This window comes from Ammospiza caudacuta, chromosome 5 (assembly GCF_027887145.1).
Source record: "Ammospiza caudacuta isolate bAmmCau1 chromosome 5, bAmmCau1.pri, whole genome shotgun sequence".
Classification (NCBI taxonomy): Eukaryota; Metazoa; Chordata; class Aves; order Passeriformes; family Passerellidae; genus Ammospiza; species Ammospiza caudacuta.
Window position 1 is genome coordinate 14387028 of NC_080597.1, and position 13972 is coordinate 14400999.

Genomic DNA, 13972 nt, shown 5'->3' on the forward strand with positions numbered 1-13972 from the left:
TGTGAGAATAAAAAGTAAGTCACTTCTATTCTGTGCCTCTGAAAAGAAGGCTGGCCTGTCTACAAGCCTTTCTTTCAAGATACCTCATAATTCAGTAATGTCTTTCTGAAACTAGAGGCCAGTAGATAAAATGACTGACTAAAAGGAAATTGAGCAGAGTCAGATTTTGCCTGCAGTTGCCAGGAAATTCCATTAAAGTCATTGAAAACTGCATTCATCTAGATGAGAAAGAAATTTGGTCTGACTTGACTGTGCACTTCATATAATGGTGTCAAATATATATATGGATGGAGATCCAGTCAGCATTTCAAATTCTTAATGACTTTATGTTGTTAAGGGAACATCAAAGACTTCAAGGCATGCAGGTTTATTTGGTAAAGCACTGGAGCAGTTGTGCCTTCAGCCTATTACCTGTAATATTTTTATTTAACAAAAACTTACTTTTCTTCCTCAACACTGTCAATGCAGCATGAAATATTAATAGATACTTAGCACTGAGGCATAGCTTTGAATTTAAGAATTTGCATTCATTTCTTCTATTCATAGTTTTCAACTACTTGTCATCATCTTGTGAGATTGGTTTATGAAATGAGATAACTTCAGAGTAAATCAGGATTTTATGTTTGAAGTCAGCTTCCTGAGCTAAGCTGCTAGTTTTGTCAGTATATTCAGTTAGATGTGACCTGTTGCAAAGAAAAAAAAAGCTGAATTGTGGATTTTTGTCTCTTCTCTTTAGTGGCAGATCAGTAGTGGACAAGCTCCATCCACCCCTTCTACTGCAAGCAGCTCCACATCGACTCCATCCAGCCCCACAGTGACCAGTGCTGCTGGATGTGAGGGGAAGAATTATGGCCCCCCTGTGATAGATTTGAGTTCCCCAGTGGGCAGCTCCTATAATCTGCCATCGCTCCCTGATGTGAGTGTGACACAGAGGCAGTGTTTTACAGATTCTATTTTGAAGTCTTAACGTTTGTGAGAAATAGAAACCTTTAAGACTGAAATTCTGTTTGTCAAAATGAAACAGTTCTGGGAAATAAACATTGCAGAGTTGCCTGCACGTTGCTGGAAATACTCAGAACCATTCTGGGAGACATCTGTTAGGACAACTAAGAAAGAAAAGTAGGATTACAAGTTGTAATTGTAATTGGACATGTTTATTTATATGCTGCATATTTTTCTGCAGCCCTCATAATGATCCTTACAAAATTCTTACAAATATGTGTTAGCTTAGCTTTCATTTACCAGTGTCTATAGGTAGCAGTGGTTTGCTGATGGCATTTCTGGTATATTTTTAACATTTTAAAAATCTCTTTTTAACTTATTAAAGGAGCTATCTTAAGTAGGTATTATTGGTTAGTATACTGGATATATTCCTTATGTCTTTTCCTTTTGGCACTTCTTTTCTTCATATATTCTCTAATGTGCCTCTGAGCTGGTGACAGAAAGAGCATAGTAAGGTCATAATTTCTTAACCTTCTAAGCTTCTCTTTTATAGTATGTATAAAAGAGAAGCTTAGAATCATTTGTTTTCTGAATGGTACATGTTTTCCAGAGGTCCATGTTGGAGTTATTGAGTCTTAGGTGATTTTAATTTTCCACATAACTGCCTAACCTGTTTTTTGTGGTCTAAGGTTTGTAGATATCTGAAGTGTCATGGTTTTCTAGTCACAGCTTGCTGTTACTTCCTTTATCTCCTATCCATGCTTTGTTTTTACCTACATACTGTGTGTTCTCTTTATTAAAATGGAGCACATAGGCTACAGAGTCACAGTATTTGTCAGATTTCAAGGGGGAGCTACACAACATGGTCATTAAACTGCTGAGTCTGTGAGACATTTTAGCATATTTGTTTCTGTGACAGTATTATGAACTCTTCTGCTTGTATGTGAGAGTTCATGCTTTTAAGATACATGGCCCCAATCACTGTAAATGTGCTGAGCTTGCCAAGGCTGCTGCATCCACTTTGGATACGTCTTATCAAATGTTATCTTACCTATTGGGAGAAACCAAACATTTCAAAAAATCATTCCTCCTCATCAAACCAGAACATGTAGTTTTTATGGAAAGTTAGAATGCTGCATTGGGAGCCCCAACTGAATAAAATTCAGTTGTCTGGCCTGAGCCATGGTGGAAAGAGCAAGTGTTGGCTTGCTGTTTCCATTTTGAGTCAATGTGCATGGCTCCTTTCCAGAGGGTATGTGGGACAGATGGGATTGAGTGTCCTTTGAGTTTCTTCCAGTCCTGTTCAACACCCATGGATTAAGGAGTAGTTTGTGTATAGCATATTATCTTTTTAAGAGTATTAATGTGAGCAAGTCCAAGGAAGGTGTGGGGATAAACTTACTTCAGTGTGTGAAAGCTCCATATTTGCTTTAAGCCTTCTCTATAGCCTGTGGAGAAAAATCGACACATACAGAATTATCTGCTCTTAAAGCGAAGCACTGTCTGGATTTGGCTGTTTAATTTTCTTTTTAGGGAAAGCAAGATTAATGTTTTAAAGTAACCATCTCACTTTTGGATGGGTAAACTTTGGTGAAATGCACTTTGGTCTTTGCTTTCAAAATAGCAGCATGGCAGAGGCTTTTTGGTTTTGTTTTGTATTTGTTGTTTTGGAGGCGTTTTTTCCCCTTCCCAACACTAACTGCTTCCCTTTGCTTCCCCACCTTTTAGATTGATTGTTCAGGAAACATCACACTGGATAATGCTGTAAGGAAGGATGGCACTGTAGAGCAGAATCAGCCAAAACCCCCTTCAAACAGGACTGTGCAGTCACCAAATTCCTCAGTACCATCACCAGGCCTCTCAGGTAATTGAATGTGGTGCAGTTTTCTATTTAAGTGGTGCAATTGAAAAATCAAATGTGGCAATGTTAACACTGACATCAGAATTAATTCTGTTTTATATTAAACATGAGAAATAAGAAAATGAACACGAAGTTGTAGAAACCCTGATAGGAGGTAGAGTTGAGATAATATTTTAGCAGCACTAACAGCCCACTCAGCCTGCTCAGGGCTGCTGCTCAGCACTCTGCCTCACAAGGCTGTTGGCTCTGTGGGCCCCAGACCTTTGGTCTCTCTCATATCTGTCCCCCAGACTTCTTCCTGCTCGCAGCTTCGAGTTTCCTGGCAGTTCTCCTGAGAGATCTGCTTGGATTTAGTAAGACAAAAGAGCCTGCAGTGATCAGGTGGAGAGGTCAGCCAGGCAAGGTACTCACCCATCAGCCTGCTTGCATGTATGAGCCCTTTCTTAGTCCTCTTTCCCTCTGTGAGCTCATGCCTCTCATCCTTTGATGAAAATGTTTAAAATGAGATATTTCTCACTGCAGGAGAAATTTTCCCCAAAATGTGTGTACTTCTCTGAGTCACATCTCAGGCCTGTGTTCTGTTCTAATCTGATCCTTCTGTCCTAGGAGGAATCAGTGTGACAAACGTACACCCTCCAATTCGTTCACCCAGTGCCTCCAGTGTTGGGAGCAGAGAGAGGTAAGGAAAGTGTGAGAGAAGGAAATGCAACTTCCACCTCCACAGAGCACGCCTGAGTCTCTTCTCTCTTTAATGCATAAAGATGTGGATTTGTCTCACCTTCTCTCTTAACAGGTCAGGCCTGATGGTTGTTACAGCACTCTTTGCATTCTAAAAGCAGTAATTTCATTTGTAATGCATTAATAGAACATCTAAAGATGTATTGACTGTAAATGAGGGTTAGGTTGGTGTTATTGAAAGAATACCACTTATAAATTAGGTTTTAAGTTCAGAAAAATCAGCTAAAGGAAAAAGCTGCATATTAAAGGCCCTTGTGGAACTATAAATTACTCCAAAATTAAGGAACTGATGCTACAAAGAGGGTTATTAAGCATTTTCTGCTACAAACCAGTTAAGTGAGCACTAGATATCTACTGAGAGTCTACACAAATGTTTTTATCCCTGATGGAATATTAATGAACAAATATATTTACACAGCGTTGTTTAAAGAGTGCAGATCTGTTAATGCATTGCAATAAATTAGAGCATGCATCTGACATGAGATTAATTTTTCATGCAGAGAAAAATCAGATGACATTCATCCTACTTGAGTTGGAAATGCAGGTGCTTTTTAATCTGGAATACCTTTTGCTCTATTCCATTTACATGGTAAATTCTGTGAAGGACTCTTACGAACAGTTTAAATGAATAGTTTAAATGGTTGTTTGAAGAGTCTTTACTTGCATTTAAAAATGTGATTTGATATGCTGCTGCTTGAATTAATTTTGTTAGATTTAAATTCTTCACTTTTATTTTAAAAGATGAGCAGGTATTTTAAAGTTTGATTCTCCATTCTCATCTTGTTAGGACTAAATACATGAAAAAAGACAGATCTAGTTCCAAAAGTAGAGTCCAAGTTTTGGTGGAGCTGCAAGGCTCTAAGTTTCCCAAGATAATATAAATATGTATTTTATCTGCTTTTTTTGGTTGTGTAGTTTACAATGTCCAGTGAAGGTGCTTTTTTGTGCATGATTTGAAAGAAACTGAACTTTACAAATTTTGCACTAGTGGGTCAAACCATGAGTAATTCTCAAATTTTAATGGTGGAGCCATTAAAATTTTCCCATTTGGTAATGCTTTTTCAGTATACATCAAAGGAAATAAGCTTGGATGTTGCATTCCATAAAGAGAATAATACTCAGGATTCAAAGAAACAAAGTAGATTCACATCCTGAGGTCTTGGAAAGCATCAGTGTACAAAAGGTGTCCAGTTCTGACTGCCAATTTCCTTTTTTTCCTGCCTCTTCCTGTCATTTGCAGTTCTGGCTCCTCCAGCAGGCCACCAGGAGCTGATTCCACACACAAAGTCCCTGTTGTTATGTTGGAGCCCATCAGAATTAAGCAGGAGCCAAGTCCCTCAAACGAGACCTTTGATTTCCCCATCGTGGTGGTGAAGGAGGAGATGGAGGAGGAACCCCGGCCTCGGAATGTAATGTTTGCAGCTGGAAAGAGCTCCTTTCTCTTGGGAGGGCATTTTGTATTTATGGGGACTAAAATAATTTACTTGTATTCTCTTGGGAACTGTTTCAGGGGAAAACTAAAAAACAAAGTAAAAGGAAGAGGTGAAATTCAAAATCAAACTAGCCTACTGCCAATTAAATTAAATGGTGTGATCAGACTGCTTTTATCCATTGAAAACCTGGGAAATCCAGGAATAACTTTCAGAGATGACATTTTCAGGTGCTGCTAGGAAATGTTTCTAGTCATAGTGCAGGAATATCCATAAACAAGGTACTAGATTTTTGGGCCATCAGAGATTAGTTTTTTTATTGGTGGAGCAGTAAATAGCCTTTCACAGCTAATTTCTGGTGTTCATTTGCCTGTGTTATAGATGTTAGTAATTTCTGCATGCATGTAGCAAGTTGTATGGCTGCTGGTATATAAATCTGTTATTCAGGTCAGTTAGCACATTTTTAGGGTCATGTAAATTCACATAAATAATTGTAATCTGACTTCCTTTGTTTCTTCCTGCAGTCCATACTTACTTCCTTGCTGCTGGATACCAGTCACAATTCCACTCCTGAGGAAGCTCTGCTAAGAACAGATGCCCCAGACAGCACAGATGACCAGCCAGGGGCACTGCAGGAGAACACATTCCCTGGGAAAACAGGATGGATGGGATCCTCCCACGCTGGCGAGGGCAGAAAAGAGGATGATCCCAATGAAGATTGGTGTGCTGTATGCCAAAATGGAGGGAAGCTCCTTTGCTGTGAGAAGTGTCCCAAAGTATTCCATCTTTCCTGTCATGTCCCTACACTGATGAGCTTTCCAAGGTAATTGACTTTATAAATTCCATCTAAAATTGCACTAGAAGACATTTGATTTCTATTGTGAAACCCAGGGTAAAAAGTTTCAGTCTCAGAGGAAGAGCAGTGCCTTCTTTAAAGTCTTTTATCCAGGATGGAGAAAATCTGAATTTTCATGAAACTTCAGCTTAATTGTAATTTTTCTACAAAATCTAATAAAATTCTTCACTTATTTGACAATTAAGCAAGATCACATCTAGGGCATCTATTATTAAAACTGGGACACAGAATTAGCAATCTGTCATAAAATGTTTTAAGGGTGAATGAAAATAGTTAAATTCCTTAATAATAATGATTTTTTATAAAAAAAAAGAAAAAAGAAGATATGTCTACAGGAAAAATCTGAATTAAATATATTACTTCAGTGCTTAACATGGCTAGACTCCAAGCATGGGATGTGTAGTGACTGACATATTTTATAACAGCCAGTGTTGAAACAAGCATTAGGCTTTCTTGGTTGGCTGTTACAAAACCATTGCTCAGTTTCTTGACTTTCAAAATCAAGCCTTAAGTAGATTATTGTTATAAGCATTACTGGCATTTGCTTCTGGAATTAGTGTCTTTAAATGAAATAAAGGGCATTTGTCAATGCCCCGGCTTGGAAATGTCATGCAATAAGCTTGTTTGCATTAAAGGATAGAAACATTGGTCATAACATGCTCGTTGGGTAATGCTTTTCTAAATATTAGGTTTTCTGATTAAATATCAGCATAGTTAACCGGTGTAAAACATTTGGATAGCAACTTTGATTAGCAGGTTGATCATCTCTGTACTACTCTGAACAGGCATACTTCTGGAAGTGTCTTTCTTTTAAATGTCAGTTGAAATGGCATATCAAAATGGTTCTCTTACTTTTTGAAACTTCAATTTCCAGCTGTAATGCTACATTACAGCTTTATGCCATAAGGAAAACCCAGTAAGGTTACAGTAAGTACTTAAATTAATAAATATCTTTTCTGGCAAGGAAACAAAAAGTAATCCTGAGGCAGGCAGATAACTATGCATTACAAGACTTTGTTTCTGTTAAAATTAAATACTCAACAGCAAGTCTTTAAAATGCTTCATTTTTTCTGGATCATTCAGTGGAAACTGAGGTAATGATGTCTGAGGGCAAGAGAGCCAAAACCCACTTTGGTGGCAGGTGTTCAGATCTGTAAAGGTGCAATATTGCTCCAGGTACTCTGTGTTCCTGGGCTCCAGAGCAGTTAGGTGAAGTTTCCTCCTGACTCCTGATGTATCAGGTTTATGTTCTCATCTTTCTGGGGTTACGTGCTTTTTTCCCTCCCAACTCTAAATTTGCCAAACAAACTTTAATCTCTTAGCATTAGTTCCTTCAAACACACAAAACAATTCTGTTATTATTGTGTCAGGGGTGTCAGTCTGCTGCTTTCATGGTTGTTTTTTTTTCCTGTTTCAGGTGGATAGAGAAATTTCATAGGTTCACAGAGTCACAGGGTGTTTTGGGTTGGAGGGACCTTTAAAGATCCTCTAATTTTAACCCCCCTGCAACACTCAGAGACTTCTTCAACTAGGAAAGGTTGCTCAGAGCCCCATCCAACCTAGCCTTGAATGTTTGCAGGAATAAGGCATCCACCACCTCTCTGGGCAATCTGTGCCAGTGTTTCACAGTGTCCTCACTGTAAAAAAGGTTTTCCTTGTATCCAGTCTGAATCTACCCTCTTTCAGTTTAAAACCATGTTCTCATGTATATTAATAAGGCCACAGCATCTTTTTTCCTTCACTCCAACCTACCACATTCCTTCTGAGTCTTGGATATTTTAACACCTCTTTCCTCTAATTTTTTCTTTGTTTTCTTGTATCTCAAGGTCTCTAGGTCATAGCCTGTATTAATTTTTGTGTATCTGCCACATCATTTCTGTGAGGCTAATCCAGGCACAGAGATGACACTGTCATAAATCACTCTGTGAAGTTAAGACAGTAGAAAGTAAAACTTCTTGAAGCAAAATGCCCATCATTCAGCACTGCATGCTGAAACTGGCAGATGGTGAAAATCTTTGCATCACTCTGAATAGAAAACAGTAAGATTTTCTTTTTAAATCTGTGAATTCTTCTGCCTTACTGTTGAAATAAAGGGTGCTGCAGAAACTATTTCCCATTGATGAAGACTCTGTTTATCATAACATACTTCTGGGTAAATGCATACATTTGGTCTCACAACTGGTTATTGCTAGATTCTGTCTATTGTGTGACAATTCAGCCCTCTGGTGGTTATCTGCAAGCATGCAGTTTCTTTTTGCAGAGAACTATAGTAAAAAAATAGACTCTTCATAGGTTTTTTTCCAAAACTTTCAAGTTCAAAAATTGTGTTCAACAATCAGTAGACATAGCTTGCAGAACTAATTATCTTATAATCTCATACTGATTTTTAGATCTCCAGTACTGTCTTATGCAAACTTGTAAATTCATGAATATTAAATGTTTTCAGTTTTACAAAGAATCCTGTCTATGGTAATCTCTGTAGATTAGTAATGTGCTGTAGGATCAAGCTTGTAGAGGGCATGTAGTTCTCACCATATAACACTAAGACTTTGCCTTCTCTTCAGCCCATATGACTCCTTCAGTCTCTTTGTAGTTATGGTTGTACAGGGCTTTCATAGTGCTGTCCTTAAATCCTGTGAGCTCAAATGAAAAAACTCAGGATTGACAAAGGTAGAGACCATCCGTCTCTCTTTCTGCTAGAACACCATTAATGGCACCAGTGCCACTAAAAGGAAACAAAGCTGTAGTAAAGCATTTTTGCCAGCAGCCTTTTGTACCACCACCAAGAAAACAACAGAGATGCAGAGAAAACTCACCCCACAGCTGAGGGATTTACCCAGAAGTATGTGGAAAGCCTTCCACAAAGGAATGCTCCCTCATTGAGCTCAATGTGTCTGTCTGTCTTCCTTAGTGGAGAGTGGATCTGTACATTCTGTCGGGATTTGTCCAAGCCAGAAGTTGAATATGACTGTGATAAACCTGCTCACAGCTCTGAAAAAAGAAAATTAGAAGACACCATGGGTTTGGCACCCATAGACCGCAGGGTAAGGATAAAATTTTTATTTAAAACTTTGAAGCCGAAGCAATTTTGAGCTGTGTTAGAAACTTTTGTCAGTGTTTATCTGTTTTCAGTTGGCAACTTGTGTAAATATGCTGAAATGAGTATTTCATTTGGGTCTTAGTCTACATGTAGAATGATGGAGACTCCCAGGCTCACGATGTATGACCCTGATTATGCAGGAGATTGTGATGGGATTTATTGCTAACACAGTATCTAACTGTTGCCAGTGCAATGTGTAATATAAGCAGGTCGGAAGGGCTGTAACATTGGGTCAGCTGGAATCATGCAGGTTTGCAGAAAGCACAACTGCAAAGCAGCAAAGCACCCATGGAGCTACATCAGGATTTTATCCCCACCTGTTACTCCCCTGTCCAAACCTGAGTGTTCCCATCCTCGGGCTGGATGTGCCCTGCAGGGGTGGGATCCACCTGGAAGCTGCCCCGCAGCCTCAGAGGTCACTTTGCCATTTGGCCCAGGCTCCAGGAGCATTTTGTGCCCTTTGTAGGCCCATGTGTACCAAAATCAGTCACAGCCATCATCACTTCCCTACCTCTGGAATGCATTAATTATGCAAGCATCCAGACAGCTCCTCCTGCAATTCCCACCTGGTGTTCTTATCTTAGGACAGATCACATTGCCCATCAATTGTGTGTGTGTGTGGAGGACAGACTTTGTCACACCATTATTTACATGTGCTCTGTTTGTATTTTGCATTAAATGTAAGTTATAAGCCTTGTAAAGATGCTAATAACGGACCAGCAAGCATAAAATCACACAGAAGTATTTTTCAGAATCTCTTTCAAGGTTCAAGATCCAGTTAATTATATAGGTGTACACAAAGAAAAAGGGGGAATACTGAGTTCTGTATTTTCTGTAGTTTGTGATTTTAGAATAAGCTGTGTAGGATTCCTGAATTACTTCAGTATCCATTTTTCTTGGCACAGAAGTGTGAAAGACTGCTGCTATACCTCTACTGTCATGAAATGAGTCCTGCCTTTCAAGATCCAGTTCCTCCCACAGTATGTACCTTACTTCTTTCTATTTTATGTTAGCAGCATATTTGCCATGTTTCTAGTGGCATTCTAAAGTCCATTATCATAAGTCAAATTCCACAGACATTCAATGTATTAAACATACTTAGTTTTATTCAAACTGTCTGAAGGGGGAAGTTAAAAGTTGAAGCATTGGGTTGGCAGGGGATTTACAAGTAAAATTCCACAATAAGTGATTTTACTTAATACTTCAAAAATAGTTTAAAAAGTAATTTCTAACACTGCTGATTTCATACCCTGAGTTACATCACTGAGAAGGTAAATTGGGATATATTTGGGGGTTTTAAACATTACCTGATTTTGAGAATTGGGATACTCCATAGTACTAATATGAAATTGAATTTCTTATTGACTGGAAATTTGTTAGTTTGAAATGGTAAACAGTACCTGGGTGCAGTAGGAGTCCAAAGATACAAAGAGCTACCACTGTGATCAGATGAAAAGGTGTTCTTCATGACAAGTCAATGGAGAAAGAGTTCATCAAAAAGCAGTATGTTCCTAGGCAGCCTTTACTCCATTTGAATAAGAATTTTGAAGAACATTCCACAGAGTTTAAGAATAAAAAATGGTACAAGAGATTAATTGATTATTCATATTATGGTCATGTGTTAATAAATTCAGGTATTAAAAACATGCATCCAGTTAGGAGAAAGTAGGAAAAAAACATATTACTACTGGTTTTCATTGTTATTTACTTTCTTCTTCTTTCTAAAGAAAAAAACTCTTGATCCTACAGCCACAGTTTAGGTATGAAAACCACTGATATCTCTAAAATTTGCCATCATTTCAAAGGATTTATTTCATATGGTGGTCTTGAGACTGAAACTTAATAGAGAGCTTATTTGACTACATCTGAAAATAACATCCAAACCAACTCACTTGCTCTGTTATATGTACTTAGTGGAGGTTTTATGTGTTTCTCTTTGATTTTAAAATAGGCATTGGAAAGACTATACTTTAGCCAACAAATTGTTATACATCACTGTTAAACCAGAAACTGTCTGCATTATGTTAGACGTGCAGTTCTTGTATCTTTGAGTTGTACTTTTAAGATGAGACTAAATCTTGCCTACTCCCTCAGATCTAAGTGTTTAAAAAACAATAAATTATGAACATGATTGCATTTTGGACTTTTTTTCCACACTTAGGTCCCTGATTACTACAGAATAATCAAGAAGCCTATGGACTTGTCAACCATCAAGAGAAGACTTGAAGGGACCAATTCATTCTACACAAAGCCAGAAGATTTTGTGGCTGATTTCAGACTGATTTTCCAAAACTGTGCTGAATTTAACGAGGTTAGAAAAGTAGATACTTTATCAGCTTTGTTGGCTTAGTTGTTTTCAGTATAACTGTAATGGGGGTACAACTTACAACACAAGAATTTATTGTAGTAAACTTACTTTGATGATGAGACTGTAGTGAAAACACAGATCAGATTTGACACTGCTTTGGATTGAGGTAACTCTGCAGTGGAGATCTTTCCACAGAAGGGAGGAGAGTGGTAGCAAGCACAGCTGAATGGCCTGACAGCAGCTAAAGAAAAGGACAGTGTTTATCATACAGGTTAATGTTGGGCATTACGATCTAAAAATTGGTTTCATCCTGCTTGTGTCAGATCTTAAATTCAGTGGGGTTTTCATTCTGGGATCCCTTATGATTTCAAGTTGCATGTAATAGTTATTATCCCCTACTGCACATAAGGGAATATGTGGAGAAATAGGGTTGCACGTTCTGAGTGGGCCACAAAATTAGAGAGAATTACAGTGGGAATAAAGGCTTTTCCACATGGCTTCTGTGGGGTTCTCATCCAGTCACCCTGAGAGCTAGGACTTACTCCTACACTGGTGATATCTGCTTCAGGAAACTGGTAGCTATGGTGGCTGTGGATGACTTTAGGACTGCTCAGTCTTCCATGTTACACTCATTATCTACAAAGTAATATTTTAGGTAACTAAAAGATCTGTAAGCTAGAAAAGTTTCTAACACCCTAAGGGCATATCTGTGTTTCACAACACAACACAACTGTGTCCCCCTGCTCCCACCCAGTCAGGATTTAAGAGTTTTTAGAATCTTTACACAGCTTTGAGTACCCAGGCAATGTGGCTTTTGTGAGTGGCTTCTATGTTCACCTGTTAGAGAAAAAAAATCATTGGTGGTTGTTGGCTGGAAAATCTGCCCTCACTCTTCATTTTTGTGCTCTTTGGGGCCCTGTGCTCCATAGCCATTCCTGCTGATGAATAAGTTTTTATTTGTAGTTTGTACCTAAAAGAGCTAATGTGATCTAAGTCCAGAGCTATTTCACAGTGCACTGATGTTGTTCATTCACCCACAGCCCGATTCAGAAGTGGCTGATGCTGGCATGAAACTCGAGGCCTACTTTGAAGACCTCCTAAGGAACCTTTATCCTGAGAGAAAGTTCCCTGTACAGCCAAGCAGCCAGAGTGAAAAAGATAACCCAGAACCTAGCGATGACTCGGATGATGACTTTGTACAGCCCCGGAAAAAACGCCTCAAAGGAGAAGAGCGGCAGTTCTTTAAATGAGCCACATGTGTTACTACAGAAAGTTTTTTAAAAACTGAAAATATTTATCACTGGTATCACTGTTTTGACTTGTAGGTTTGTGAATATTTACTAGACTTTCTACCCCCTGACTGAAACACAAATCTAATGGAGATCAAGGCATGTGAAGAGCTTCTCTGAAGTTCGAACCTTTCATCTCTTTTCTGGAGCAGCTCAGAAATTGCCATTTGCGTGGGGTGACAGCTGTTTAACTTTGCTTTGAAGAAGTTTGTACAGAATTGAACTTCAAAACACAACATGAGTTCAACATGTGGCTTTCTGAGTTTAAAATGTGATCTCACCAGACTTTTAATTTTACCAAAGGCATGTGGCTGACCATAATTTGATCTCTCTGTACTGTATTTAACACAAGCCATGAAAAAAGATGGTGTAACACTGTTGTCCTGCAGTACTGGTTGGTATAATGAGAGTGTAGTTGCCCCCAAAGAAGTTACTGGAAATTTTTAAATGTAAGGGAGAGGGTATTAAAAATAACTTTAAAAAAAAAAAAAACAACAACAAACAAAAACAAAGAAGAGGAATTTGTGTGAGAGTTTCTAATGGAGGAAGTAAAGAACAGAATATTTTGGTTTGCGCCATGTTTCTCACCACCAGCAGGAGCCAGTGGTATTTCTGTACTATTTTAACAGGTGTCTCAAGTGTGATGTACCTCTGTTTAATGAAGTTGGTGGGAAAGTCTTAAGTGGAAAAATGTTTGTTTGCAAAAGCAGTCATTTTTGTGAATTTTTAAAGAGGGGAGAAAAAGCATCCTTTCTGTGCACAATTTCTTGTTCTTTTCCTACATTTCTAAATATGTCAGAATGCAAGCAGTATTCACTTGGGAGTACACAACTTTGAAGAGAAAGATATTGCTGCTCTTCAGCCCTCCATCTGTCCCTGATCACCAGAAAACGAAGATGAATTACCTTATTTTGTTCCGTCTACTTTCCAGAAGCTCTGACAACAAGCTTGGGATTGCTTCTGCCCTCGGAGCACACCTCCAGTGAAAGCTTTCCATCAGTTCTGTGGTTCCAGCTGGCTCCCTGAAAAACTCCAAACTTCATCTGACTCTGACCTTTTATTTTAAGGCATCTCCAAGGGCATTGCTTGGGGTTTCATTTCTGTGGGGGAAGATTCCCTTGATTTTAACACTGCTGATGGATGATGTCCCCAGGCTGGAAGGGAAGGGGTTTGGGGTCTGGGACATACCTGGGGGTGTGCAGGAGCTCTGGGAGGTCGGCACTGGGAATCGTTGTCTGAGCCCCTCTGCAAACGCCCCGTGCCGACATTCCCAGGGAATGGCAGCTGTTCCTTGGGGTAATTCTGGGGTGTCAGGGGGTCTGTCCAGGCTGAAGCATCTCCAGGTGCCTGTCAGAGCAGCCCCTGGCCGAGGAGCTGCTGGCAGCCCTTTATCCACATCCATCCCAGTGCCCGTCCCAGGGTGTGTGTGTGGCACGGGCAGGACACTG

The 13972-nt window shown here is 39.1% G+C and overlaps 1 protein-coding gene across 1 annotated transcript in view; it reads left to right on the forward strand.

The window, feature by feature from the left end:
* TRIM24 (tripartite motif containing 24) overlaps nt 1–13039 on the forward strand; it is a 54374-nt gene extending 41335 nt beyond the window's left edge. Inside the window, exons 11-19 of the mRNA XM_058804970.1 lie at nt 737–916; nt 2671–2806; nt 3410–3482; nt 4782–4950; nt 5496–5794; nt 8739–8871; nt 9833–9907; nt 11089–11238; nt 12276–13039. Coding sequence (XP_058660953.1) covers nt 737–916; nt 2671–2806; nt 3410–3482; nt 4782–4950; nt 5496–5794; nt 8739–8871; nt 9833–9907; nt 11089–11238; nt 12276–12485 — 1425 coding nt within the window. The 3' untranslated portion in view covers nt 12486–13039. The remainder of the gene's footprint in view (nt 1–736; nt 917–2670; nt 2807–3409; nt 3483–4781; nt 4951–5495; nt 5795–8738; nt 8872–9832; nt 9908–11088; nt 11239–12275) is intronic.
* The last annotated feature ends 933 nt before the right edge of the window (nt 13040–13972 follow it).